This window comes from Trachurus japonicus, chromosome 1, assembly GCF_045865225.1.
Source record: "Trachurus japonicus isolate A0001 chromosome 1, Traja_1.0".
Taxonomy (NCBI): domain Eukaryota; kingdom Metazoa; phylum Chordata; class Actinopteri; order Carangiformes; family Carangidae; genus Trachurus; species Trachurus japonicus.
Window position 1 is genome coordinate 252,113 of NC_140907.1, and position 23,496 is coordinate 275,608.

The 23,496-nt window shown below is 40.1% G+C and overlaps 1 protein-coding gene across 1 annotated transcript in view; it reads left to right on the top strand.

Moving 5' to 3' along the window:
* gcgrb (glucagon receptor b) overlaps nt 1-23,496 on the top strand; it is a 64,491-nt gene that overhangs the window by 35,918 nt on the left and 5,077 nt on the right. The window contains exons 2-12 of the mRNA XM_085780715.1: nt 7,884-8,025; nt 8,204-8,300; nt 9,220-9,327; nt 11,189-11,277; nt 12,152-12,258; nt 15,662-15,817; nt 15,996-16,159; nt 19,235-19,295; nt 19,568-19,637; nt 21,937-22,025; nt 22,590-22,734. Of these exons, the coding sequence (XP_085636841.1) occupies nt 7,972-8,025; nt 8,204-8,300; nt 9,220-9,327; nt 11,189-11,277; nt 12,152-12,258; nt 15,662-15,817; nt 15,996-16,159; nt 19,235-19,295; nt 19,568-19,637; nt 21,937-22,025; nt 22,590-22,734 (1,140 nt within the window). The 5' untranslated portion in view covers nt 7,884-7,971. The remainder of the gene's footprint in view (nt 1-7,883; nt 8,026-8,203; nt 8,301-9,219; nt 9,328-11,188; nt 11,278-12,151; nt 12,259-15,661; nt 15,818-15,995; nt 16,160-19,234; nt 19,296-19,567; nt 19,638-21,936; nt 22,026-22,589; nt 22,735-23,496) is intronic.

A 23,496-nucleotide genomic window follows, 5' to 3' on the forward strand; every position in this document is an offset into this window, starting at 1 on the left:
AAACGACCGGATCGCTTACTTCTGCTTTAAGTGCAATTCTCACCTGGCAGCCTAAGTGGTCTGCAATTTAACAGCTAATATACAATGTTTTGCTCCTATATCCTTCCGGGACACCGGGTTGGAAGCGTTGATCTTACAAGGTTGGTTTTCACCAGCAAACCCATAATGCACTAGACGCCTAACCTGATTTCTATTGGTCTCCACAGAGCTTTTTAGTGTAACTTACTGTATAAACGCATAATGTACCAACATGCATTATTAAGAAATACCTGCGGCCAGTGTAGCATTTCACCTCCAGTCCAGAGTTTGTGTTTAAAACTTGCATTTACTAGTTCTGCTGCAGCATTCAGATCTTTGGGCTAAAAAGGTTTGTTTGGCTTAAATCAACACACAATAACATGTTGCTATAGTGTGTCAGATCAGATGGTGCTGTTTTAGATTTAGACAGATCTCATGAACAACTGAACACAATGCATGCCCTACTGTCTTCAAAGGTCTGTTTTATCGGAACAACAGTACAGACATGTATGTAAATGACAATAAGTCCCTGTCCCCACTTGGTAAAGCATTTTCTTCAGACAAGCAAATCCAACTAAACACATGTTATTCATCTTCAAAATAAGAGTTTGATCTTTAATAATAGGACATGATATAGCAAAAAAGCAGTGAATATCCACAATTTTAGTACACAAAACCAAGGGTCATTTATTATTTAAATAATACAATAAGAAGTGTTATTTTGTAATTAGAGGCACATGACCCTTAAAAATTTGCTTCATGTCCTCATAACATGTTGTGTAGGAGTAGTGGGAAGAAAGAAAGAAATAGAACTATAAATAAAGAGAGAAAGCATCATGCTGTAAAACGATATAGGAGCTCATGAGCAGTTGGCTGTCAGTCTCCATGTGGGGCAGAGCAACTCACTGAGGCAGAAACAACATAATTAGAGCTCTGTTTAGCTCCATTACAGCCTGCACTCCTGTCTCTGTTACCACCTACATACTCTCTATACTGTGCCTAATTGCCTGTTCCTCATCACATAGTGTAGGCTTATTGATTTAAACAACATAATTGACAGTTGCTCTTGGTGGCAAATGTAATTATTCAATAACACTACACCACAAACAACGGCACGGCGATGCAGACAACATGACCTTGCTGATTAAGTGGGACGGTCTGCTTGATAGACTTCATTATTGGTCATTTGATTGCTTGGGATCAATGGACTTGATGTGTGATCAGTAGTTTTAGATTTTCAAATGATTTGCTTTCACACATTCCCATGACACTTTTCGTCTGTGTTTCCCCCCTGAAACATATTGTGCATGTTGTGTGAAAATGTGTGTGTTTAGCGTAGTGAGCCACAGTCTGACACTTCTCACAAGAAAATGAAAAAGCGACGGTCTGCACATGTGGCCAGGATGTGAATGAAAAAGACATTTATTTTTTGTGCACTTTTTTGACTGAAACTAAATGGTCAAATGCAATGTTGTTATCAGGAATTTTGTTGAATTCTTAAAGGGATATGGCAACATTTTTTTTTTCGTGTCTTGCCTCACTCCCGAGTCTATGACAAGCAGATAGACACCATCCTTTCGGCTGTGTGTGCAGTAACAAGGGAGATACGGGCAGAGCTGGCGCACCGCAAATTAGCTTAGCTCAAACACTGGAAGTGCATAGGTAGTGTTAGCCTGCCTCCACCTAAAGTCATCAGAGAAACTCTTCAGCAACTCTAAATGGAAACGGCGGGCCGATCTTCGTCTCAGAGCTGACAAAACTCTCCGGTAAGGCATCTTGAGCGGTCAAATGCCGGTAACAGGATGAGATCGGTCTAAACGGAGGGTTCAAGCAAAGACGGTTTATTGCTTCAAGCTAGCTACATGGAGGGTAGGTTAGCTTCCTATTTCAAAGTAAAAGCACAAATTCTATCGTCATGGTTTTCTGTATGTAAAGGGCAATGGGTGTTTTATTTTGTGAAAGTAACCAGAAGTACGTTGGTCACAATGGCTAGCTTGAGTAGCGCCGAATTCGTCCAAACAAAATTGTAAACATATTAACGACACACTGCTGATCTAAACGGCTACTTTCTCACCTAAAAATGTTTGAAATGCCGATAAAGTGATATATTTACAGAGTTTAGAGCTAAAATGAAATCAGCTTGACTGCTGATTTCGGCTCGGGCAGGAGGCAGGCTAACACTACTTATACACTTCCAGCGTTTGAGCTAAGCTAATTAGCGGTGTGCCAGCTCTGCCCGTATCTCCCTTGTTACTGCACGCACAGTCGAAAGGATGGTGTCTATCTGCTGGTCATGGACTAGGGAGTGAGGCAAGACATGAAAAAAAAAAGTTGGCATATCCCTTTAAGTAGATGGAGGAGAGCAGGAGGCTGTTGTAGTGTCATGTGCTGATGATTTGTGTCATGAAGTAAAAGTACAAAATGCAGCCAGTGACCTTTGTCTGTTTTTTCTTATAGAGAAGGAAAGGATGTGCGTGCCAGTAGCCTATGTGTGTTTGAGTGAGACACACAGACAAATGAGCAATGCAAATAATCAGCATGCTAAGCAAATGTCCTTTGGGAGTATGGTACTGCACGGTTAGGTGTTTGGATTTACATGTGGCTTCATATGAACAGCACATTATTCAGGAGTATTGCAAAGGAAAAGCTGTGACTCACACAGACTGATTGTGTCCATATAAATCAGGGAGCAGGGTTGTGCAGATATGTTCTCCCTGTCTCTCTCTCTGTCTCTCTCTCTCTCACGCACACACACATACTGTTCTGTATTCATGATGTGACGATTGAACAGGGACACAGAGCTTTTTTATACTGAATTGTAATGTAAAATAAGTCCAACCCAGCTGTTTAGAAGACACATGTAAGCACTGGATGAGAAGAAGTTCACAGAGGATTTCTCTGAGTGACTGTATAATAAAGGCAAGGCAAGGCAAGGCAAGTTTATTTGTATAGCACGTTTCCGCAACAAGGCAACTCAAGGTGCTTTACATATTAGCAAAATAAGAACATAAAAAGCAAACATTATTTAAAAACAGGCAAGAGAAAGAATTAAAACAGATATAAAAAAGAAGTAAAACAGAATGAGAGACAGAACAACTAAAACATAGTAAAAATAACAGAATAATGTTACCGTGCAGTTAATGAAAGGCGTCAGCAAACATGAAAGTCTTCAATGTTGATTTAAAGGCACTGAGGGTTCTGGCAGACCTGCAGGTTTCTGGGAGTTTGTTCCAGATAGTGGGTGCATAGAAACTAAATGCTGCCTCACCTTGTTTACCTCTGACTCTAGGTATAGATAGAAGACCAGTACCAGATGATCTGAGAGGTCTGGACGGCTCATAGTTGAGCAGGAGGTCAGAGATGTATTTTGGCCCTAAACCATTTAATGCTTTAAACTGCTGCTGATGTAAACCATCAGCAGTATTTTGAAATCTATTCTGTGAGAAACTGGAAGCCAGTGCAGTGATCTGAGGACTGGGGTGATATGGTCCACTTTCTTGGTATTAGTGAGGACTCGAGCGGCAGCGTTTTGACTTAGCTGCAGCTGTCTAATGGACTTTTTTTTAGACCTGTAAAGACACCATTACAATAGTCAAGCCTACTAAAGATAAATGCATGGACAAGTTTTTCCAAATCCTGCTGAGACATAAGTCCTTTTATCCTTGATATGTTTTTAAGATGATAGTAGTCTGACTTTGTTATGGTCTTAATGTGGTTGTTCAGATTCAGGTCTGAGTCCATGACTGCACCCAGATTTCTGGCTTGGTCTGTGGTTTTTAGCATTAGTGATTGAAGTTGGCTGCTAATAATCGTTCTGCAGTGGCACCAAAAACAATGATCAATGCAGGTACACAGTGTTTGTATGGGTCCATAGTCCCCTATGGTTATGTAGATTTGTGTGTCATATGCATAGTTATGGTAACTTACTTGTTGCTTTCCATAATCTGGGCTTGTAGATATTAAACAGAAGAGGCCCTAGAATGGAGCCTTGGGGAACCCCACATGTAATTTTTGTTCGCTCAGATGTGTAGTTGCCTATAGACACAAAGTAGTCCCTGTCCTTTAAGTAGGATTCAAACCAGTGTAGAGCTGTGCTAGAGAGTCCTACCCAGTTTTCCAGCCGATCAAGTAATATACTGTAATGAACGAACGGAATAAAATAAAATCTGAAAAAAAGAAACCTCAGTGGTAATTGTAGCAGGGATGAGTCATACAATACATAATACAAACCAGAGTCTAAAAAGCATGAGGACTGTAGACTAACAGCTGTTGGTAACACCTTCTACAGAGGTGTTTTACCTTTACTCTCACCAAAGGAAAATTTTGTGTTGTGAAAACTCAATAAAAAAAGTCCTCTGGAAAAACTTCACCATCATCAAACAAAGATGACATTTTTCCCTCTCAGACAAGGTGACATTTTGTTGGTGCAAAGATTACATCCAAATGTAACATCCACAGTGATGAATTTTATTGGAGGATTTAATACTAGGCCTTTAAACCAGAGGTGCTACTGCCCTTGAAGAAGAGATTTTACACAGACTGGAAAACACATTTGGAAATCGTCCGGTCCACATCATTCTGGTGTATTTGGCGTAAGATTTTATGTGGGGGGAGTTCCTTGATGGCTCACCTGGTGCAACTGCAGCGGACTGGGTTTGGATCTGACTTGTGGCCCTTTACTGTGTGTCTCTCCTGCTTTTCTGTCTTTCTTACACTGTCTCTCTAACAAAGGCATCATAAGCCCAAAAATATCTTGGAGAAGACTACAGGAGATTATTCACATGGAGACAGAAGCTGTGTTCTCTGTTTAGAGAAAGCAGGTCAGTGCATAAGGTCAATGTAAGGATGGGGATTAGACATGCATTGGTTATGGTAATGGTTATGGTAAGTCTGCAGGAAATTAATACTAGTCCATGTAATTTCCTCAAAGAGGAAAGTGTTTGTGTGTGTGTGTGTCTGCACATGGGGTCGATAACGCTGTTAGTTTAACAATCCTGTGATTATGCTCTGTCCACTGCACAGTATTGTGGTTAAATAAACACATTGGTGCTGGCCTCCCAGTGGCACACGTGTTTTATTTGGCTGCATATTTTATGTTTGAGTGTTATTTATGTGTAAAACTGTAAGAAAATGCCATGAAAACCCAAGAAAATGCCAATGTGCTGTCTCCCCACCAAGCAGTTCCTACTGAAGAGTGAGTTAAGCAATTCTCTGGTTCTCCTCTTTATTTTTTAGAAGACCTCCCTCAGAGGTTAATTAATACACATTCGGTGCTACAGTAAGCAGTTACAGCAGCATTATAGTCCATCCATTGCCGATTCCACTGAACCACCTGACATGGACAGGTCAATCTATGGGCAATTTAGAGTCTCCCATCCACCGACTTGCATGTTTTCTCCAGATAAAGTCAAAGAGTTGGTAAAACACAGACAAAAATGATTTCCTGTCTACCCTAGACCTCATAACCATGATCTTGCTTTTTTTGCATTATAGTTACAATAATGTCATATTCTTTGCCATATTGTGTATTATTAACAATTGTTGTAACCCAGCAGTATACTTAAGCAATATATCACGACAGGCCGTGGTATATGTTCAAAAAACTGCAATCCCCTCGGCTTCCTCTGGGGGCTGGCTCCAGAACGGAGCAACTCCAATTGAGCCCCATGTTAAAATAGCCGACTTTACAGCTTAAAAAAACATATTTACAGCCTGGTACATTTTATTTTTTTGGTCTCAACCGATAGTTTCTACCCCCGCACACACTCTGAGGGGGGTGAATTTTTTTTTAAACTCTACCGTTTTACTGTTATTAGGTTAAAATTCTGGCATGTTGAGTGACAGGTCCGGAGACCGCTGCTTCGAGGCCAGTGGGCGGGTTCTCGGCCGGCCAACCGCCGCACCTCTCCAAATATGGCAAGTAAAATCCAACATGGCGCAGTTCAAACCCCCGTAGTAGCGGCACAAAACAGACTCCCCCAAACCAATGGGTGACGTCACGGGTGCTACGTCCATTCTTTTTACAGTCTATGTACATGCCTGACGCGGAGTGATAGCCTATGCTGTGATAAGGCTTTAGAATAGTAGCCGTGGTATATGCTCATTATACCACGGTTAATAACCAATCAGATCGCCGGATTTCACCTTTCCGTTTTATAAAGAGAGTGTATAACCAAGTCTTCTGCATACATAAGTTGACATCATGATTTCCTACAATACAACCTGTTTTACATTCATTTAACTGTCTTATGGTCATCCATATATACATTAAAAGCAAAGAAGATAAAACTCCACCTTGACAGACCCCATTATCCACGTGAAAATGAGCGGAGATGGTATCACTCCATTTTGACCTGGAACGTTACCTGAGCATACCAAGACAATATGGGCACCTCTCGCACTCGCAAGCAATTTGACAAATAGGCTAGTCAAATACTCATTTTATGGATGATTCTCTGATAAGTTGTCCAGATTGAAAACTTTTTTGTCAGTTGGGCTACAGCAGTTCATTGCAATTGCAATTGCAATTGCCTTTTGAAATGCAGGAGCTGTGATAAGATGTCAGAGCATTGCAGTTTGAGTTATAACTACAGTATGTCACATATGGCATTTCACTAGAAGTGGCGCAAACAGATGAATACGCACGACTGAGGACGCTCTTCAACTGAAGCACCGAGACTGGAACAGAATGGAATTTGAAACGTTTTAGCCAAAAATGTTTCCACAGTCAAGGTGTTTTTTGCAGAAACGTTTCAGATTTCGTTTTGTTCTCCAACTGCGTGGGTGAAGAAGATGCTAGTGGAAAAGCATCTAACACAAAAATAGAAGACTTATACTAACAACTCCAGCTATATCAACAATATAGATTTCACTGCTCTAGGCATTAGTCTCAGCAGGGACAAACACTCATACAAACAGCAGGAGTCTGTTCCTAAGGGAAATGTTTCCTTGAAGGCATCACGCCATTCTCTGACCCACTTCCTTCTACTGTCCAATCTCATCATTCAAACATATATTGAGCTCCAACACGTGATGCTTTTGTCTGTTAGTCATGCAACAAATTCACTGAAAAACATGCACATAAAGAAACATTAAATGTTTTGCGCTCATCTGATGAGTTTTGTGTTTTGTTCACAAAAACTGTTACATCAATCAACTCTTACATGAGCATGGATGTCAATTGATCAGACAAAGCTGGTTTAAGTGGGGATACATGGCATTCATCTGACAGCTGTGACATGCAAACTCACATTCAAGCAAATGTGTGCAGTGCATGAGAAATAGATTTTTTTAATTTTCTCATCATTGATTCTGGATGTCTTCAATTGTTTCACTCCATCACTCTTTCAGTTGCACTTCAAACAACCCTTAAAGGGATAGTAGCATTTTTTTAAAAAGTGGGGTTGTATGATCTACAAAGCCCTAAGTATTTTAATTGCAGTAGAAGACTCTCTGCACTCCTCTCGTTAGCAACACCAGCCCATAATCCAAATAAAAACTGCGTTTTTCCTGCACTTTGAGGGGCTGGAAAAAATTATATTATAGCGAACAATGGAACTGTGTATTTTTTTTTCAGGTAAAATCTCTTTTAGGCCGCGAAAATAGGCCGTTTCTTTGGGTGCGTTCACAACACTGTATGTTGTAAATCTCTGGGCAGGGCTATGGGCTGGCGTTGCTAACGGGAGGAGTGCAGAGAGTCTTCTACTGCAATTAAAGTACTTAGGGGCTATTTGTAGATCATACAACCCCACTTTAAAAAAAATGCTACTATCCCTTTAATGTATGGATACACACTGTGCACAGGCGCGCATGATGTCGACTAACAAGCCTCTCTGTGTTGTGTTTGTGTGTGTGTGTGTGTGTAGGCCATACGGTGAGACAGGGCTGCCTCATGTGTTGGGCCTCCACCGAGTTCTGGTCCCCACCGACCCCCATCCTGCCAGCATCAGTGGGATGTCCCACGTGTGTCTCCTCTTGACCTTGCTCATGCTCTGCAGCTGCACAAAGGTACGACTCTCGGCACAGACTGAGACGTGCTTTTTGATTGACGCACGTTTTCTCCGGTTCTGCTTAACTGTAGCTGACAGGCGACAAATCCAAAGCAAGAGCTGGATGATGAGAAAGGGCTGTGGTGGCAATGCTGACACTTGGCTTGAGGTCTTCAGGAGGTTGTGTCTCCCTGCAGGTCTCCTCTACTAACTCCCTAGAGCTTGTGAGGGAGCAGTGGAGCAGCTACAGGAACCAGTGCCTGGACTACCTCAATGCCACGCCTCCCGCCACAGGTGAGCCCTTCACCTTCCAGTGTGAGCTCACGTCAGCCCCTTTTCCACCGAGCTCTTTGCTTTTCCACTGCTTAAACACCGGTTCTTGGTTCTTAGAACTGGTTCCAGACCAGCACCAACTCCTTGCTGGGCCAGAGCTAAGAACCGGTTCTTCCAGGGGCTGGCAGCGGAGTTACCTTAGCAACAAGACCAGCGCTAAGATATACAGACACGTTATTGCTACGTATTAAGTTTGTTTATCAATGTGAACACAGTTGAAGCTAACGGGGAGCATACATCAGTCCGACTGCCCAAAAGTCTGACGGCTCATTTCTCCGACTACCCATTCTACAGTGTTAAGGTAAGGTTAAGGGTTAGGGCTACTTAAGTTGGAGAAATGGGAGGTCGGACTAATGGAAGCAAAAATAAAGAAATGTATGGTCGGAGAAATGGGTAGTCGGACAGACGTCATGCGCCGAAGCTAACTAGCTGAGCTACAGGCAGTGGCTAACAGCAGCTAACACTCAAAATTGCCGTCAAAACGTAGATGCCGGTTGCCGTGATTACGGCGAAGATGGCTGCTTTTTCCTTCTTTTATTTCCAGCCGGGTTTAGAATGAGAGTTATCACTAATTAAAAGCCTAGTCTATGCTTCCATGTCGGGTCAACACCCACAGGTCGGGTTTTAATTTTCAGGTCCGTTTATAACTGTAGCAGGCAAGCAACAGGAGCAGCTCCTGGATGGGGAGTGTAGCTCTGACTTGGCTCCTAACCAGTGGAAAAGCAAAGTGGTTCTTTGGAGGCACCAGAGTTGAACCAGAACTAGCACCAGCACCGAACCAGCACTGGAACCAGTTTGGTGGAAAAGGGGTGATGCATGGTGGGAAAAAAATATGCCTGACCTACCTGCGCAGATTTCACAGCTCTGCTCTCCACTGCAGGGCTGGTGTGTAACAGGACCTTTGACATGTACGCCTGCTGGCCAGATGGACTCCCAGGATCCACTGTCAATGTCTCCTGCCCATGGTTCCTGCCATGGTACCACAAAGGTTTGTTCAGTATAAGTGGGGTAGTAGTGTTCATCTAGAGTACCTCCTCCTTGTGTCAGCTAATGCAAGAATCAGGACCTTGCTAGCCTGAGTCAGTTATAGTATTGTCCTTGAAACCTTGGTGTGCTTGGAGCATGACTGTATATTGACTGACAGTCCCTGACTTTGTCTTTCTGTGATTGCTTAGAGGGCTGAGGTTTGCTCAAAAACGTCTAAAGGGATTATCCCTTAATTTCTAATATAGAAATAGAACCTATATTTTCCCATGTTCATTTAGAGTTGAAGCTCTATTTCTTTCTGGACAATGACAATGTATTACATATACTGACATGCCTCTGTCACCACCTTCAAGCCCTTAGAGAGTGGGTTGAGCATAGGGGTCATAGTGGGGATGCACACCATCCTGAAATATATGAAAGATATATTAGCCAGCAACTAAACTATAATTGTCTTGATGTAGTGATCCTGAATATGAAAAGTGACTCATCTTACCCCACTCTCTCCTACCTTCATATCACTCTGCCTTCAGATGTGTTACTTAGGGTAACAATTATCTTCGCTTTATGAAAAGGACAGCTAGTGCTCTTTCTGATGAAATCAACACTTCATCTATGAGGCACTCTTTGGGGAATGACCAAATCACCTCTCATCACTAATTAATCTCAGCTCATCAAACCTGCTCTCAGGGCCTGATCACATGGCATATCCTCTGGTAAACAGCTTTAAGATTTTAAGCCCTACAACAGACTTTAAAAATCAATTTCCTGACAACATTGGGATAGTTTGGAAGCCTGCTTTTAGTCTTTCCAATCATACTTTTCCTAAATGTAGTTGATTTTATTACAAACTGATTTTTGTATTCTGATTGATTGCTTGCTTGTTTTCTTTATGCTTTTGTAATCTCGTATTATTGAAAATGAGGGTCTTTGAGCAAAATGCTGTCTGCGTGATAACTGATACAGGTTTTAGGGTAAAATTATATCTTGAATTTAAAAAACTAACTCCTTGATCTTGATTTTAACTTGTGTGCAGGAAATATTTCCATTCAGACAGAGAGTTTTTGTCTCCCAGGCCTTGTCCCACTTGTTGTTCTAAAAGTACTGACGTCAGTGTGTTTGAAAACTTCAAGGCTACAGGAACCAACCAGCGGCAAAGATGTAAGAGTAGAAGTTCAGAGAAAGAGCTTTTCAAAGTGCTTCTCTTTAAAGTCATCCGGCGGAGTGAATGGAAATTGCTTGGCGATCGCAATACGGCGCATCATATGTCCTTGTCATTCAGCGGGATGAATGAACGTGGGATGAATGTTGTATGCAGTGGAGTGTGCTTTGTGTGCTGAGAGAGGAGTGAGTAGGCACGTGAGAGGTGCACGTCTCAGGGAGCAGCTCACCTGCGCTGCAGAGCTTTTCACTTAACTTGCAATTGGTGTGCAGGCTTATATCTAAAGCAGTTAACACTAATAGTTCAGCACATAGGGTCAAGGTTTGGTCTGTTGCTCTTTCCGTGGAGGGAGTTTATTTTCATCATCAGGTTTTCTCCCGGTGGTTTAGCAGCTCTTAATAGGTGTGAGGGGAACATGTTGGAGCGGTTGTTTCCGGTGAAATAACAGCCCAAACAACATGTTCAGCCTGGCTGCTTCTCAGTGTGTGTGTGTGTGTGTGTGTGCAGAGCTCATGTTCACCATTATAATGTCATCTTTGCTTTGATCTTTGTACCTTTCACAGTTTTAGGTCATAGAATAGATCTAATCAATTTCTAGTACATGAATTTGCATTGTATTTTGGGGGGATTTTCAAAGAGTATGCAAATGTTGGCAAATGTTAATTTTCTTCTTTCACATGTATCTCATTCTCTGTGTGCACAGTTCAGCGGGGTCTGGTCTACAGAGTTTGCAAAGAAGATGGTCAGTGGGCACAAAAGAACACAAGCGAATGTGAGGACGACCCTGGTGAGGTGTGTGTGTATACAGCACAGTGTGTTTGCGCATGTCTGTACAGTATATGAAGCTGTAACCATTACCATGTTTGAATTAGTTTGCAGCAGCAGATGGTTCAACAATACTGTGAAGATGACTGACAGAGAACTTGACACAATCTGAAATGACCCAATGTGTGAAAGTCCTCCCATCTGTTCATATACTCTTTAAAGGAGAATTCCGGTCATTTTTGACTTCTAAATCGCGACTAAAATTGATGCAGGCAAACCGGAGTTACACCATGGCTAGACGGCACTAGGGATAGCAACAACGCTAACCTATGGGGGCAATTCTTTCAACCACAACAAACACTCAAAAAACAATCAAATATCTATGGAACATGACTGGAATCCTTACGACACACCACTGAACTCATAGTGTACAGTATAAACAGTATAAACTTTGTGTTTTTGCATGTTATCACTCACCTCAGACAGCCGAGGTCTAAAACATCCTGGAAAGACTATCAGATGCTGATAGCCTGTGGCCTGCTCTCCCCGCCACAGAAACCAACACTTTTTCCTTGTTGTGATGATTTCTTTACAAAAATAAACGGTCGAGCAGTGCAGTGGTAATGTCCAAAATATCTCCGACCATTTACCGTTGTCACTATCCCTAGCGCCGTCTAGTCATGGTGTAACTCCAGTTTGCCCGCATCACTTTTAGTCGCGTTTTTTGCTCCCCCCAACACTGGGTGACCATCAGGACAACGATTTAGGGGTCAAAAATGACCGGAATTCTCCTTTAATTAAGGACCTTTTTAAAACACACACACACTCTCTCTCTCACACTGTGTGTGTGTTAAGTCAATAGATGCAAGTGACTGACTATGTCTCTCTGTTGGCTTTGCAGCAGCAGTATGGACGTATCCTCAGTCAGTTACGGATCATGTATACAGTGGGCTACTCACTCTCCCTGGGAGCTCTGCTACTGGCACTGGGAATCCTTGTCACCTTCAGGTAAAACATGAAGAAAGTGTAACAAAAGGAAGGTGAAGGAAAGAGACAGGAAACTTATGATGGAGGACCAAACTCTATGAAGATCCTGGCCTATAAACTTAAAAGTCAAATAAAAAAAGCTTATATTACAAAATTAAAAGCAGAACAAGGTGAAATAATAACAGATAAAGAAGAAATAGCAGAGGAATTTGCCAAATATTACGAAACCCTGTACAAAGATGAATTTAAAATCGATAATACTCAGATAAAAACATTTTTAAAGGAGCTTCAGTTATCAAAGGTACCCCAGCAAAAAAATAGGGATTTGACTAAACCAATCACTATAGAAGAAATTAATCAACAAATACAAGGATTGAAAAGAGGAAAATCACCGGGTGATGATGGATTCACGAATGAGTTTTATAAAAAATTTAAAATACAAATAGCGCCTTTACTTAAGAAAGCATATAATTATGCGTTAGAAACAGGAAAATGGGCTCAAACATGGCAATCTTCAATTTTAACATTAATTCCAAAAGAGGGGAAGGACGCTACAAAATGCTCATCATATCGGCCTATATCATTGCTAAACACTGACCATAAAATAATATCAGGAATATTAGCAAAAAGATTAAAGACGATAATTACTGATGTTATTAATGCAGATCAATGTGGATTCATTCCTGGAAGGTATCTGGCAGACAATATTAGGAGAACAATTAATTTAATCGATTATGCTCAAAATAAAAATATTGACGTGGTATTATTAACATTAGATGCTCAAAAGGCGTTTGATTTAGTGAGCTGGCCCTTTATGTTTGAGATGCTAGATAGCTTGGGGGTAGATAATACATTTTGTTCATGGATACAAGCAATATATAGTAACCCAACCTCAAGAATTAAAACTAATGGCACTTTGTCGAGAAGAATTCGAATACAAAGAGGTACTAGGCAGGGAGATCCTCTCTCCCCCCTTATCTTTGCTATGTATATCGAAATATTAGCAGCCGCAGTGAGACAGAATACTGAGATAAAAGGAATACAGATTGGAAAAGAAACGCACAAGCTGGCACTTTATGCCGATGATATTATTGTATACTTGACATCCCCAGAGGAATCAATACATGAATTAATGAAAATAATTGCTGAATATGGTAAAGTCTCTGGGTACACACTAAATAGGAGTAAATGTGAATCCTTAATAATAGGGAGACAACCTAGCCAGGCATTGAACGAGCGCTATAGCTTTAAATGGGAGAATAAGAAGGTAAAATACTTAGGGATTAATATTAGTAAACACTTAGAGGAATTGTATGAGAACAACCACTGTGCGTTGATTACTAAGATAAGGCAAGATTTGAGTAGATGGGGATTAATGCCACATAGTTTCCTTAACAGAGTAGAAACGATTAAAATGATGGTTCTTCCGCAATTTTTATTTCTGTTTCAAACACTGCCTATTGTAGTACCAGAGAAATACTTTAAAAACTGTAACAGAATTATTTCAAATTTTATCTGGAACAACAAAAAGCAGAGAATTAAATTTAAGACTTTATGCCAACCAAAAGAGGAAGGTGGGTTAGGGCTCCCAAATTTACAGGGTTATTTCCTGGCTACACAACTCCTCACAATAATGAAATGGACAGAAAGGGAAACAGAAACCAAATGGATTAATATAGAAAAAGAAATGGCAAGAGTATCTATTGGGTCATTGCCCTTCATTGGAAGAACGCAATGGAAAAATTATACAGGGCAGAACTACTGCATTGACAACACATTGGCTAATTGGAAACGGGTTTGTAAAACATTAAAAATGGATAATGAATGTGTATTAGTTAGAGAAATGGCAGAGGACCCAGACTTTATCCCTAATAGAACTGATAAAATTTTGGAAAGTTGGGCTAAAAAGGGACTGATAAAATATTCACAGTTAATTACAAACTACACAATAAATTCATATGATATTATATCTAGCAAATATGAATTAGAATCGAAACACTTAAAGGATTTAAAAATTAACATAACAACAGAAGAGTGGAGAAGAATATTAGGTGAAAATTTCAGAATCTCACAATCCAAATACTGGAGGGAGTTTTCATGGAAAGTGAGTATGAGATTCTTTATCACACCTGCAAATCTCAAGAAATGTTTCCCCGGATTAGATAATGGATGTTGGCGAAGATGTGGAGAACAGGAGGCTAATTATATGCATATGTTTTTTACATGCCCAGTATTAACAACATACTGGGAAGGAGTTAAGGAAAGCCTAACGTATCTTGGTTAGGTATTTATTTAAAAGGAAAGATAAGAGCAAAGGACATTTATTTTTTCAATATATTAAGAGTAACTGCCATGAAGCAGGTGACCAAAGCATGGAAACAATCAAATACACCAAAATTAAGAGCGTGGGTAGCAACAACGGAACAATGTCTAGAGATGGAAAGATTAACTTTTATAAATAGGGAACAAATACATATTTGGAATAAGTTATACCGTAAAGAAAGGCTGATAAAAACAGTGGAAATATTCAATCAAATTAAGGAGATGAACTAAATGGTCCCCACCCCAACACTGATGCTCACATGCATACACACACACAGACACATGAACACGCACACATGCACCACCGCTTATTTTCTCATTAGTTGATGTTAGTTTATTCTACTATATTATTATTAACTTACTGATTTATCTTTTTTTGTTTGTTTGTTTGTTTGTTTTCTATTTTTGTGATCCTCATTTGGGAAGCATCAGTTTGCATATATGTTTGTTTATCTTATTGTCTGTTTATTTTATTTGTTTGTTATTTACTTTGGAATATATACTTGAAAAAAAAAATGCAAGGTACTATTAAGAAAATGAAATGATTATGACTATGTTTGTGAAGGTGAGAAACCTTGCAATAAAGTATTAAAAAAAAAAAAGAAAAGAGACAGAAAGAAAGAAACAAACAAAGAAACAAAGACAGAGTAAAGCAATCAATGCAGGGGTAAAAACAATGGAAAGAGGAAAGGAAGACAGGAAGGGAACAACAAAAGAAAGGGAAAGTTCTTAGGCAGAAGGATGAATAAACAGGAAAAACAAAAGGCTGAAGGAAGTAAAGAAGTAAATAAGAAAGTAAAGAATGGGTGGACAATGAAAGAAGTGAGAATGGAAGGTAGCATATGAGAGAGATAAAATAAGAACTGACAGAATAATTGAAGTGCAAATGAAGCAACAAATTAAAGTTAGAAGGGGAAAGAAACAAAGTCAGGAAAAAAAGAGGGGAAAATGAATAAAAGGTAGAAGGATAGACAGATAAAGATGGATAGTATGGAATAAAGGACAGAAGGGGATTCAAAGAAGGTCATGATGCCACATGCAGTGGTGAATACAACATACATAAGTGAAAAGTCATCACATGCTGTGACCCCCTCCACACCAGAAAGCTCCACTGCATGAGGAACAACATCCACATGAACCTGTTTGCCTCCTTCATCCTGAGAGCTGTGTCCATCCTGGTCAAAGACGCCCTGCTGACCCTCACACTGGACCACAGGGGCAGCAGTGACATGCGGACACACGCTGTGAGCTGTGATTTGTATTTGTTTTGTACAACCTATTGTGCCTCGTTTCAATTCAGAGTTAATTCAAGTATGAGAGGAATATTTGTCAGCTCTGATATTGCTAAGGAGCTCTGGCAAAGAGTGGCCTTTGCTCTTTTTGTGCGACAGGAGCAGATGTCACCTTCTCTTAATGTTTTTGTCCTCTTTTGTGAGTCAGGCTGTGACGTGGTGTCGTGGAGCCATGGTGATGATGCAGTACAGTGTGATGGCCAACAATTACTGGCTGCTGGTGGAAGGCATCTACCTGCACAGCCTGCTCGTCATCACAGTGTTCAGTGAGAGGAAGTACTTCTACATATACCTGGCCATCGGCTGGGGTAAGGACCAACCCTATAACACAATGAGTGAAACTCACAATGAGTGGTCACATACTGACTGTGGCGCTGTCATTACTGGAATACACAAAGGTTCAGACACTTTTCAGTAAACAGCAGCCTGACCTTAGAGCAGAACAGGTGTGGTTAACAGCATCCGTCCAACAGTCATTAACAGGAACATAGACATCCGCAACAGGAAGTCTGTCAGGTAAAGGAATGTTTAACAGTCATGATGTCAACAGACTATGGAGCAAATACAGTACAGAGCAACTGTGTAGACAGGTGAATCATCTCAAGATGAGTTCACCTCTCTGTCACCATCTAGTGAACAGGTGTAGTATGACAGAAGAGGAATAGAAAAAAGAGAGACAGGTCAGAAAAGTCTGTTGTGGCACCTCTAAATGTAAAATTAAACCATCATTACAGATGCAATTTAAAGGACAATTCCAGGCGAATTCAACTCAGGGGTGTATTTTCCTATCATTTTAGGTCTAAAAGAAGGAATCTGAAGATTTTCAGTTTAATCGCTCCTGTTTTGCGGTAGTTGCGTCTGTCCCCGCATCGCCACGGCAGCAATGAATGGGAGTGGATGTAAGTTCCGCTGTTTAGGCTGTTTCCAGCCCTCAAAGCCGCAATTTTTTTCCACAGACAGCGTCAGATGGCTACTCAAACATGCACCCAGAAGTTTATTTACTTCAAGCAAGCCGACATGTTTGTAAAACTAGATCTAATTCAAAGTCTCCCGCGAGACCCAGTTGCCGTGCGCGGTGTGTTCAGGAGGAGTGGGAAAGCTCCCGTTTGTGTCATAAACACAGGAATATCAACTCTTTACTTGCTTCAAGTAAAAAAAACTTCTCGGCGCATCTTTGAGTGGCCACCTGACGCTGTCTGTGGAAAAAAATGTACACTTGAAGCAAGTCAAGAGTTGATATTCCTGTGTTTATGACACAAGCGGTAGCTCCAACTGCACCTGAATACACCAGCACTGCAACTTCTTTACAAACATGTCGGCTTGCTTGAAGTAAATAAACTTCTGGGTGCATGTTTGAGTAGCCATCTGACGCTGTCTGTGGAAAAAAATTGCGGCTTTGAGGGATGTAAACAGCCTAAACAGCGGAACCTCCATCCACTCCCATTCATTGCTGCCGTGGCGATGCGGGGACAGACGCAACTACCGCAAAACAGGAGCAATTAAACTGAAAATCTTCAGATTCCTTCTTTTTGACCTAAAATGATAGGAAAATACACCCCCGAGTTGAATTCGCCTGGAATTGTCCTTTAAATGGTTTCCACTTCTGTGAAGCAGGTTCCAGGGAGTTCCTGTTGTGAAATTATTTTTAGCGATCATTGTAATGCAGCATGCAGCTAAAATCCATTGTACAACAGACAAATATCTGGCCTTACCAATTTAATACTTAAGCAATATATCACGACAGGCCGTGGTATATGATCATTATACCACGGCTAAGGGGCGTTGTTCAGCCCGACGCAAAGCGGAGGGACTACAACCCCCTTAGAGTGGTATAATGAGAATATACCGCAGACTGGAGTGATATATTGCTTTTATAAAACGGTTACCAATAATGACAATATGAAAGAGGAATATGCAGTCAATTTCATGTAGTTTTATTCAACCGAATAGAACTACATGAACTACAGAAATACATATTATTCAATAAAATAGCCTCACTGTGAAAAAATAGTCCCACCTCTCCAGACGTTAGCTCCAATTCAACTACTTTAGTCCATTTTTTAACATCGTAAAGACATCAACTATCTTTTGCTACGGACTGCAACAGTCCGTACAACTTCCATTCATACCAGTCATACGTGCCTATCGCGGACTGATAGCTTACACTGTGATAAGTCTTTAGAGTAGTAGCCGTGGTATATGCTCATTATACCACAGTTAACAACCAATCAGATCGCCGGATTTCACCTTTCCGTTTTATAATGTTGATTATATAATATACTATATACTGTAATTAATACCTATTTTGTATTAACCTGCACCAACACACATTGGAACAACATTCAAAAATAGTGTGATAATAATGAATAGATTCACGATGACGTCATGATGATTTTAAAATCAAAATCAAAATCAATGCAGCTGAACCATGTATGTTACCCAAACATTCTTCTTTTCTGTCAGCTGATTGGTCAGGTCAGAGACTCAGGTACACTATGCTGGTGGTGGCTAATGTAGCCTGGAGCAACTAGCCTTTAGCATGCATCTTTAGTGGTAAGATCATTTCTTTGTAACCCCACATCTTCAGAGGTTTTCCATCTTCTAACTTGAAATATTCAGACTCCACTTAAACTGACTCAAGTGACGTCACATGAGACACCGTATTAGAATTTGTGCAGCTCCCTCTGGAGCCACAAAGGAATTCATACGACTTTCTTCACCTTTGCTTTTTCACATCGCACGGCTTAAAAGTGCAGGAAGGTCATACTCTTCGGACAGCGAGGGTGAATTAATGATAACATTACTGATTGCAGCTTTGGTTTATCATTTTACACCTGCTGTGGTCACATTTTGAGTTTCTTATCATGAATGAATAATGACTTTATGATGCACATATTAACTTTTCAGCCCACTGTTCAGAGATAACAACTTAACTGTATAATTATCCCAATGTTCTTCTATGATTATGAAAATCCTCACTGATAACAAAGCATGGTCTCACCACAATATTAACTGGTTTGTTTGATTGATGTTAGTGAGTCATTGTTGCCTGACAGGGAGGGGTTCTTATTACTATTAGATGAGATTTTACTTTGATCAAAGTTGGATACATGGAGAAAAGAGCTTAATGAAGATGCAAATCTTAATTGATACCATGAGAATATAATATTTTTGTGTTAAGACAATGAGATATTAAAATGTATGATTGTGACAGAAGATATTTCTTGCTGTATGGGTAAAGAACAAAGTGCAAGCTCTAATTGGAACAACACTCTACGATGTCATGACTAGTTCGAGGTCTCAGCGGCTGTATGTTTTATGAAGTCTCATTCTAACTCATCAGGAGTTGGTTCGCTTTTTCATGATACCTCTGCCATTTTCAGGTGCACCGCTCATTTTCGTGGTGCCGTGGATCACTGTGAAGTATCTGTATGAGAACGAAGAGTAAGTTCAACTGATTTCATAATATCTGTTCATAATATCTCATTTAGCACATGAAATAAAAAGCAGTTCAGATGGAACAGCTTTTATCTGTGAGAAGAGGGGCAGCCGCTATTTTCAATGGCCTTTCCCTTTGATTTCTTTTATCAAAACAGTTTTTCATGTTACGGTACGAATATGTGACAACTCCAATGGATACTGCGAAAAGCTCAGAATCATAATCATAACAGCAATAAGACATTTTTTTTTAAATGTGTGTGTGTGTCAATGTACAGGTGCTGGGAGAGGAATATTAACATGGGATATTGGTGGATCACTCGGTCTCCCATACTCTTTGCCTATCTGGTAAGACTGTCTGTCTCTTGTGGTGATATCCTGTGCCTGGCATTTTACATTTTAAAAAGTCCTTGCACACACTCTGGTAAATGAGAAGCCCTAATGTGACAAAAGCTTGTGGTTGACAGAATATAGATAAGCCAGTTGTTGCTGGTGAAAAAACATAACTTACCTGCTGTTAACAAGTTCCTGATCATCATTCTTGTACATATCTTCTCCCTCAAACTGTGTACAGAAGGCCAAAACAATATGGACGCACCAGCCTTTGTAGTAGGTTGAGGCTCAGTGTTTTCTCTTTAGTCATCCTTTTCTCATAGTTTGAGTCGACTAATGTTAGCTGGATTGACTCAGTGGGTAAATCTTGAGTTGCACTAAAAAATCAAACACTGACACTCCTAAAGAAAGTGACTAAAATCTTCAAACATGTTGGAAAATACTAAATTTGACAAAGACACTGGCACTCACATACCGATGAGTGGGAATATTTGGAGTTACAAGCACCCTGGTTTTAACGTTGGCAAGCCTCAACACACCAGGATGTAAACTGGCAAAAGAATTCACTGGAAGGTAATTTCATTCCTCTGGTGCTGCAACTATCAGAGGATCTTCACAAATTGTCAATGTTGAATTAACTATGAACAGACAAATACATTTGCACCAAATGGAATAGTCCCTGAGGGGATGGAGAGCCGCTGAGTCCAGAATACTGTAGAGACCAACTCCTCCAGAGAGACAAACTTCAATATATCAATATAGGTCTGAATGAAGAAATTAATTTCAGCCTTTGTAATTATGTCAATGCTGCATGGTAGAAAGTACATATAATCCATAATCCCTATAGTCTTAGGGGTAGGTTCATTTATTACCTTTAATAGAGGTATCACGGTACTCGGAAGTCGCTGAAGAACCACTCAGTGGCCAAAAGACGAGTGGCAGAGCTGCCAAAATTTAAAATCGAGGAAAGTAATGGGGCCATTTTCTCCAAGCCCATTAAAGTCTGATATGTCTAACTTTGTCAGCATGTACAGCATGCATGACCTAACAAAACAGCAAACAATCTTGTGGATACGTCTTAATTTGACCGAGTTACAGTCAATGACATGTTTTCAATGATGGAAAGTAAATTCACACGAGCGGTAATTTTTTTTTGATCAATCAGCTGTGTTTACTATTTCAGGTGTCAGTTATGATGGTTAGAGAGATAAATTAGTCCTCTAACACATCCTAAAGTTTGACATGTGAGAGTTTTTCAGTATTGAAGCAACTCAGGTTTAAGTATCCGGAGTCACTGTCAGGACGAAAGTAACAGGTGTGATTTTCGTTCCTCATGAATGAACCTACTCCTATAGGGATTATAGCAATAGGTGAATTTGCCAAAATGTTGAACAAAAAGGGTTTCTCTTTTGTATGCGTTGTGCCCAAGATAATATTGGAAAAATGACTTTGTAATTTATTGAGAACCATTTCACAACCTGTCATATCATTTATTTATTTAATCTAATCTTAAAATATCAAAATCACTTAGTTCATAATATTCTTCAAATTCCCACACAGCTTGACAAATGTTGCTGGACTATTATTCATGTAGTGTCTTTGGTCCTGTCTTGCACATGCAGTACAGTACATACTATATAGTGGAATTCCTCTTGTGAATTTCCTGTTCCCTGTTCCCATAGAGACAAACAACAACATTATGGATGGACACACTTATGAGCACAAGTGCACATTGCAGTTGTAACCCCTGTGACCTCATACAAAAGCCTACGTGTGCTCACACACAGTCAGAAATATGTTTCAAAAAACCTGCTCATTTCCTTGAACTGTGAAAGTCATGTGGTGCTGTACTGTATCTGTGGAAAAAATCTCTTTAGTTGAAGTAGTTGCTTTTGTGTAATAGACACAACGTCATATGTCATCCAATATAATCCCAAACACAAACCAGCAGTTCAACTATTGTTAACACGCACATTGACACCTAAATAAACCACATTTGTGTACACTCACACACGCAAATATGTTCACGCAACATACCTGACAACATACACACATTACCAAACTTGGAGCGCTAATAACTTGAGTGCCGTAATAATTAATGTGCTCTGTCATCAGAGAGGGCTCTGCATTAGATCACTACAGTATGTGTGGGTGTGTGTGTGTGTGTGTCTGAATGTGCGTTCATGTGTATCCAGCCATTTCAAACCGTGGTGGCCACAGAAAGGCGCAGGAGTTTTGACAGTCATCTGAAACTCTACAGAACATATTTTGCGTAGATTGCCTCCATTAAACTCCCCTTCTCTTGTTATTTAAGATTAACTTCTTCATATTCATCCGAATCATCAAGATCCTGATGTCTAAACTCAGAGCTCATCAGATGAGATACACCGACTACAAGTTCAGGTGAGAAAAAATGTGGATCTTCGGTGTGCAGTGTGTTTTTGGAGCTTTGTTTCTGTAAAAACATTGCTCAATGTGAGCCGAGAAAGTGAATCAAAAAGTATATCAAAACAATAAGTGCAGTTAGGTAGTAGGTCTTCTCACACAAGTAGTCAGGGTATCCATCTTTTCATGCAGTATAAGTCTTAGAAATGAACTTGACAACACTTGACCTCCTTGCATTTGATTTTAGAAATATTTATCACTCTATAATAAAGTGTCTTTCTCTTGCTATATTGTTGTTCTGCTTTTTATTTTTTTTAATTGCAATATTCTGTAAATTCTCCAAAACATTGAATGACTACGCTCCAGTATGTAGCAGGTCATGGATCTATATAAAAAGTGTTAAAGTGCCCACACTTAAATAAAACATTGGTTATGTTTTAGTGTCAAATTTGGGAACTTTAATCTGAACTGATGAAGGCCAATAGGATGAGGGTCGTACATGACATGAGCTGACCTTTCTAATTTCTTGTTAATATTGTCTCTGCACATATTCTCTATGTCCCATTCCCCTCTCTGGTGCAGACTGGCCAAGTCCACTCTGACTCTCATCCCTCTGTTGGGGATTCATGCCATCCTCTTCACCTTTGTCATTGACGAGTCGGTCCCCAAAGGCTCCATGCTGCGCCTCATCCGCCTCTTCTGTGATCTCTTATTTAACTCCTTTCAGGTCAGAAATCCACTTTACTGGAAACGGTCTTAGTCATATTTAATTGTTTCTTCTCTCTTCCTCTAGCCAGTTTCAATCAAATACCCTATCACCCTACACCCTGAAGAAGGCTTCTGCCAAAACGCGTGGGCTGTAACCCACTCAGATGTTTTATTTGATATAGCCATTGTAAAATAAAGGCTTTTTATTATTGAAGAAGAGTGCCTTGGATTTTCCTTTTTTGACCAATGTTCCCACCAAAGAGCACCTTCGTCACATGTTTTGAACCTTCTGAGCACTCTGGATTTTTTTCCTTTTTTTTCCAAATAGCTACCCTATCCCTTTGATTAGACACACACTGTATACACTAATCATTTATTCTGTCTATAATAAATATTTCTAGTGTGCTTCAAACAAAACTTCTTTTCATTTGTCAGGAGGGGTTCCATGATTTTGCAGAATAAAATGTTTCACCACTTTTCACTTATAGTGAAGGTCGTAGTACTGGCAGCAATTTAAAACTACTTTTACCTCTGGTAACAACCTTGACCAGGAGTAAACCGGTTACATGCTGCTATTCAGACATGCCGCTATTTCGACATTGACTTCTAATTGTCGGAATAGCGGCATTAACATTATTTTTTAAGCGTCCCACTATTCCGACATTTTTTTTTTTTCATTGTCGGAGTAGCGGCACTTTACTATTTTTCAAACATTCCGCTTTTCCGACATTGATTGATTACGTTATAGTCAGAGTGTCCTTCTGATTTATTTTTATTTTTT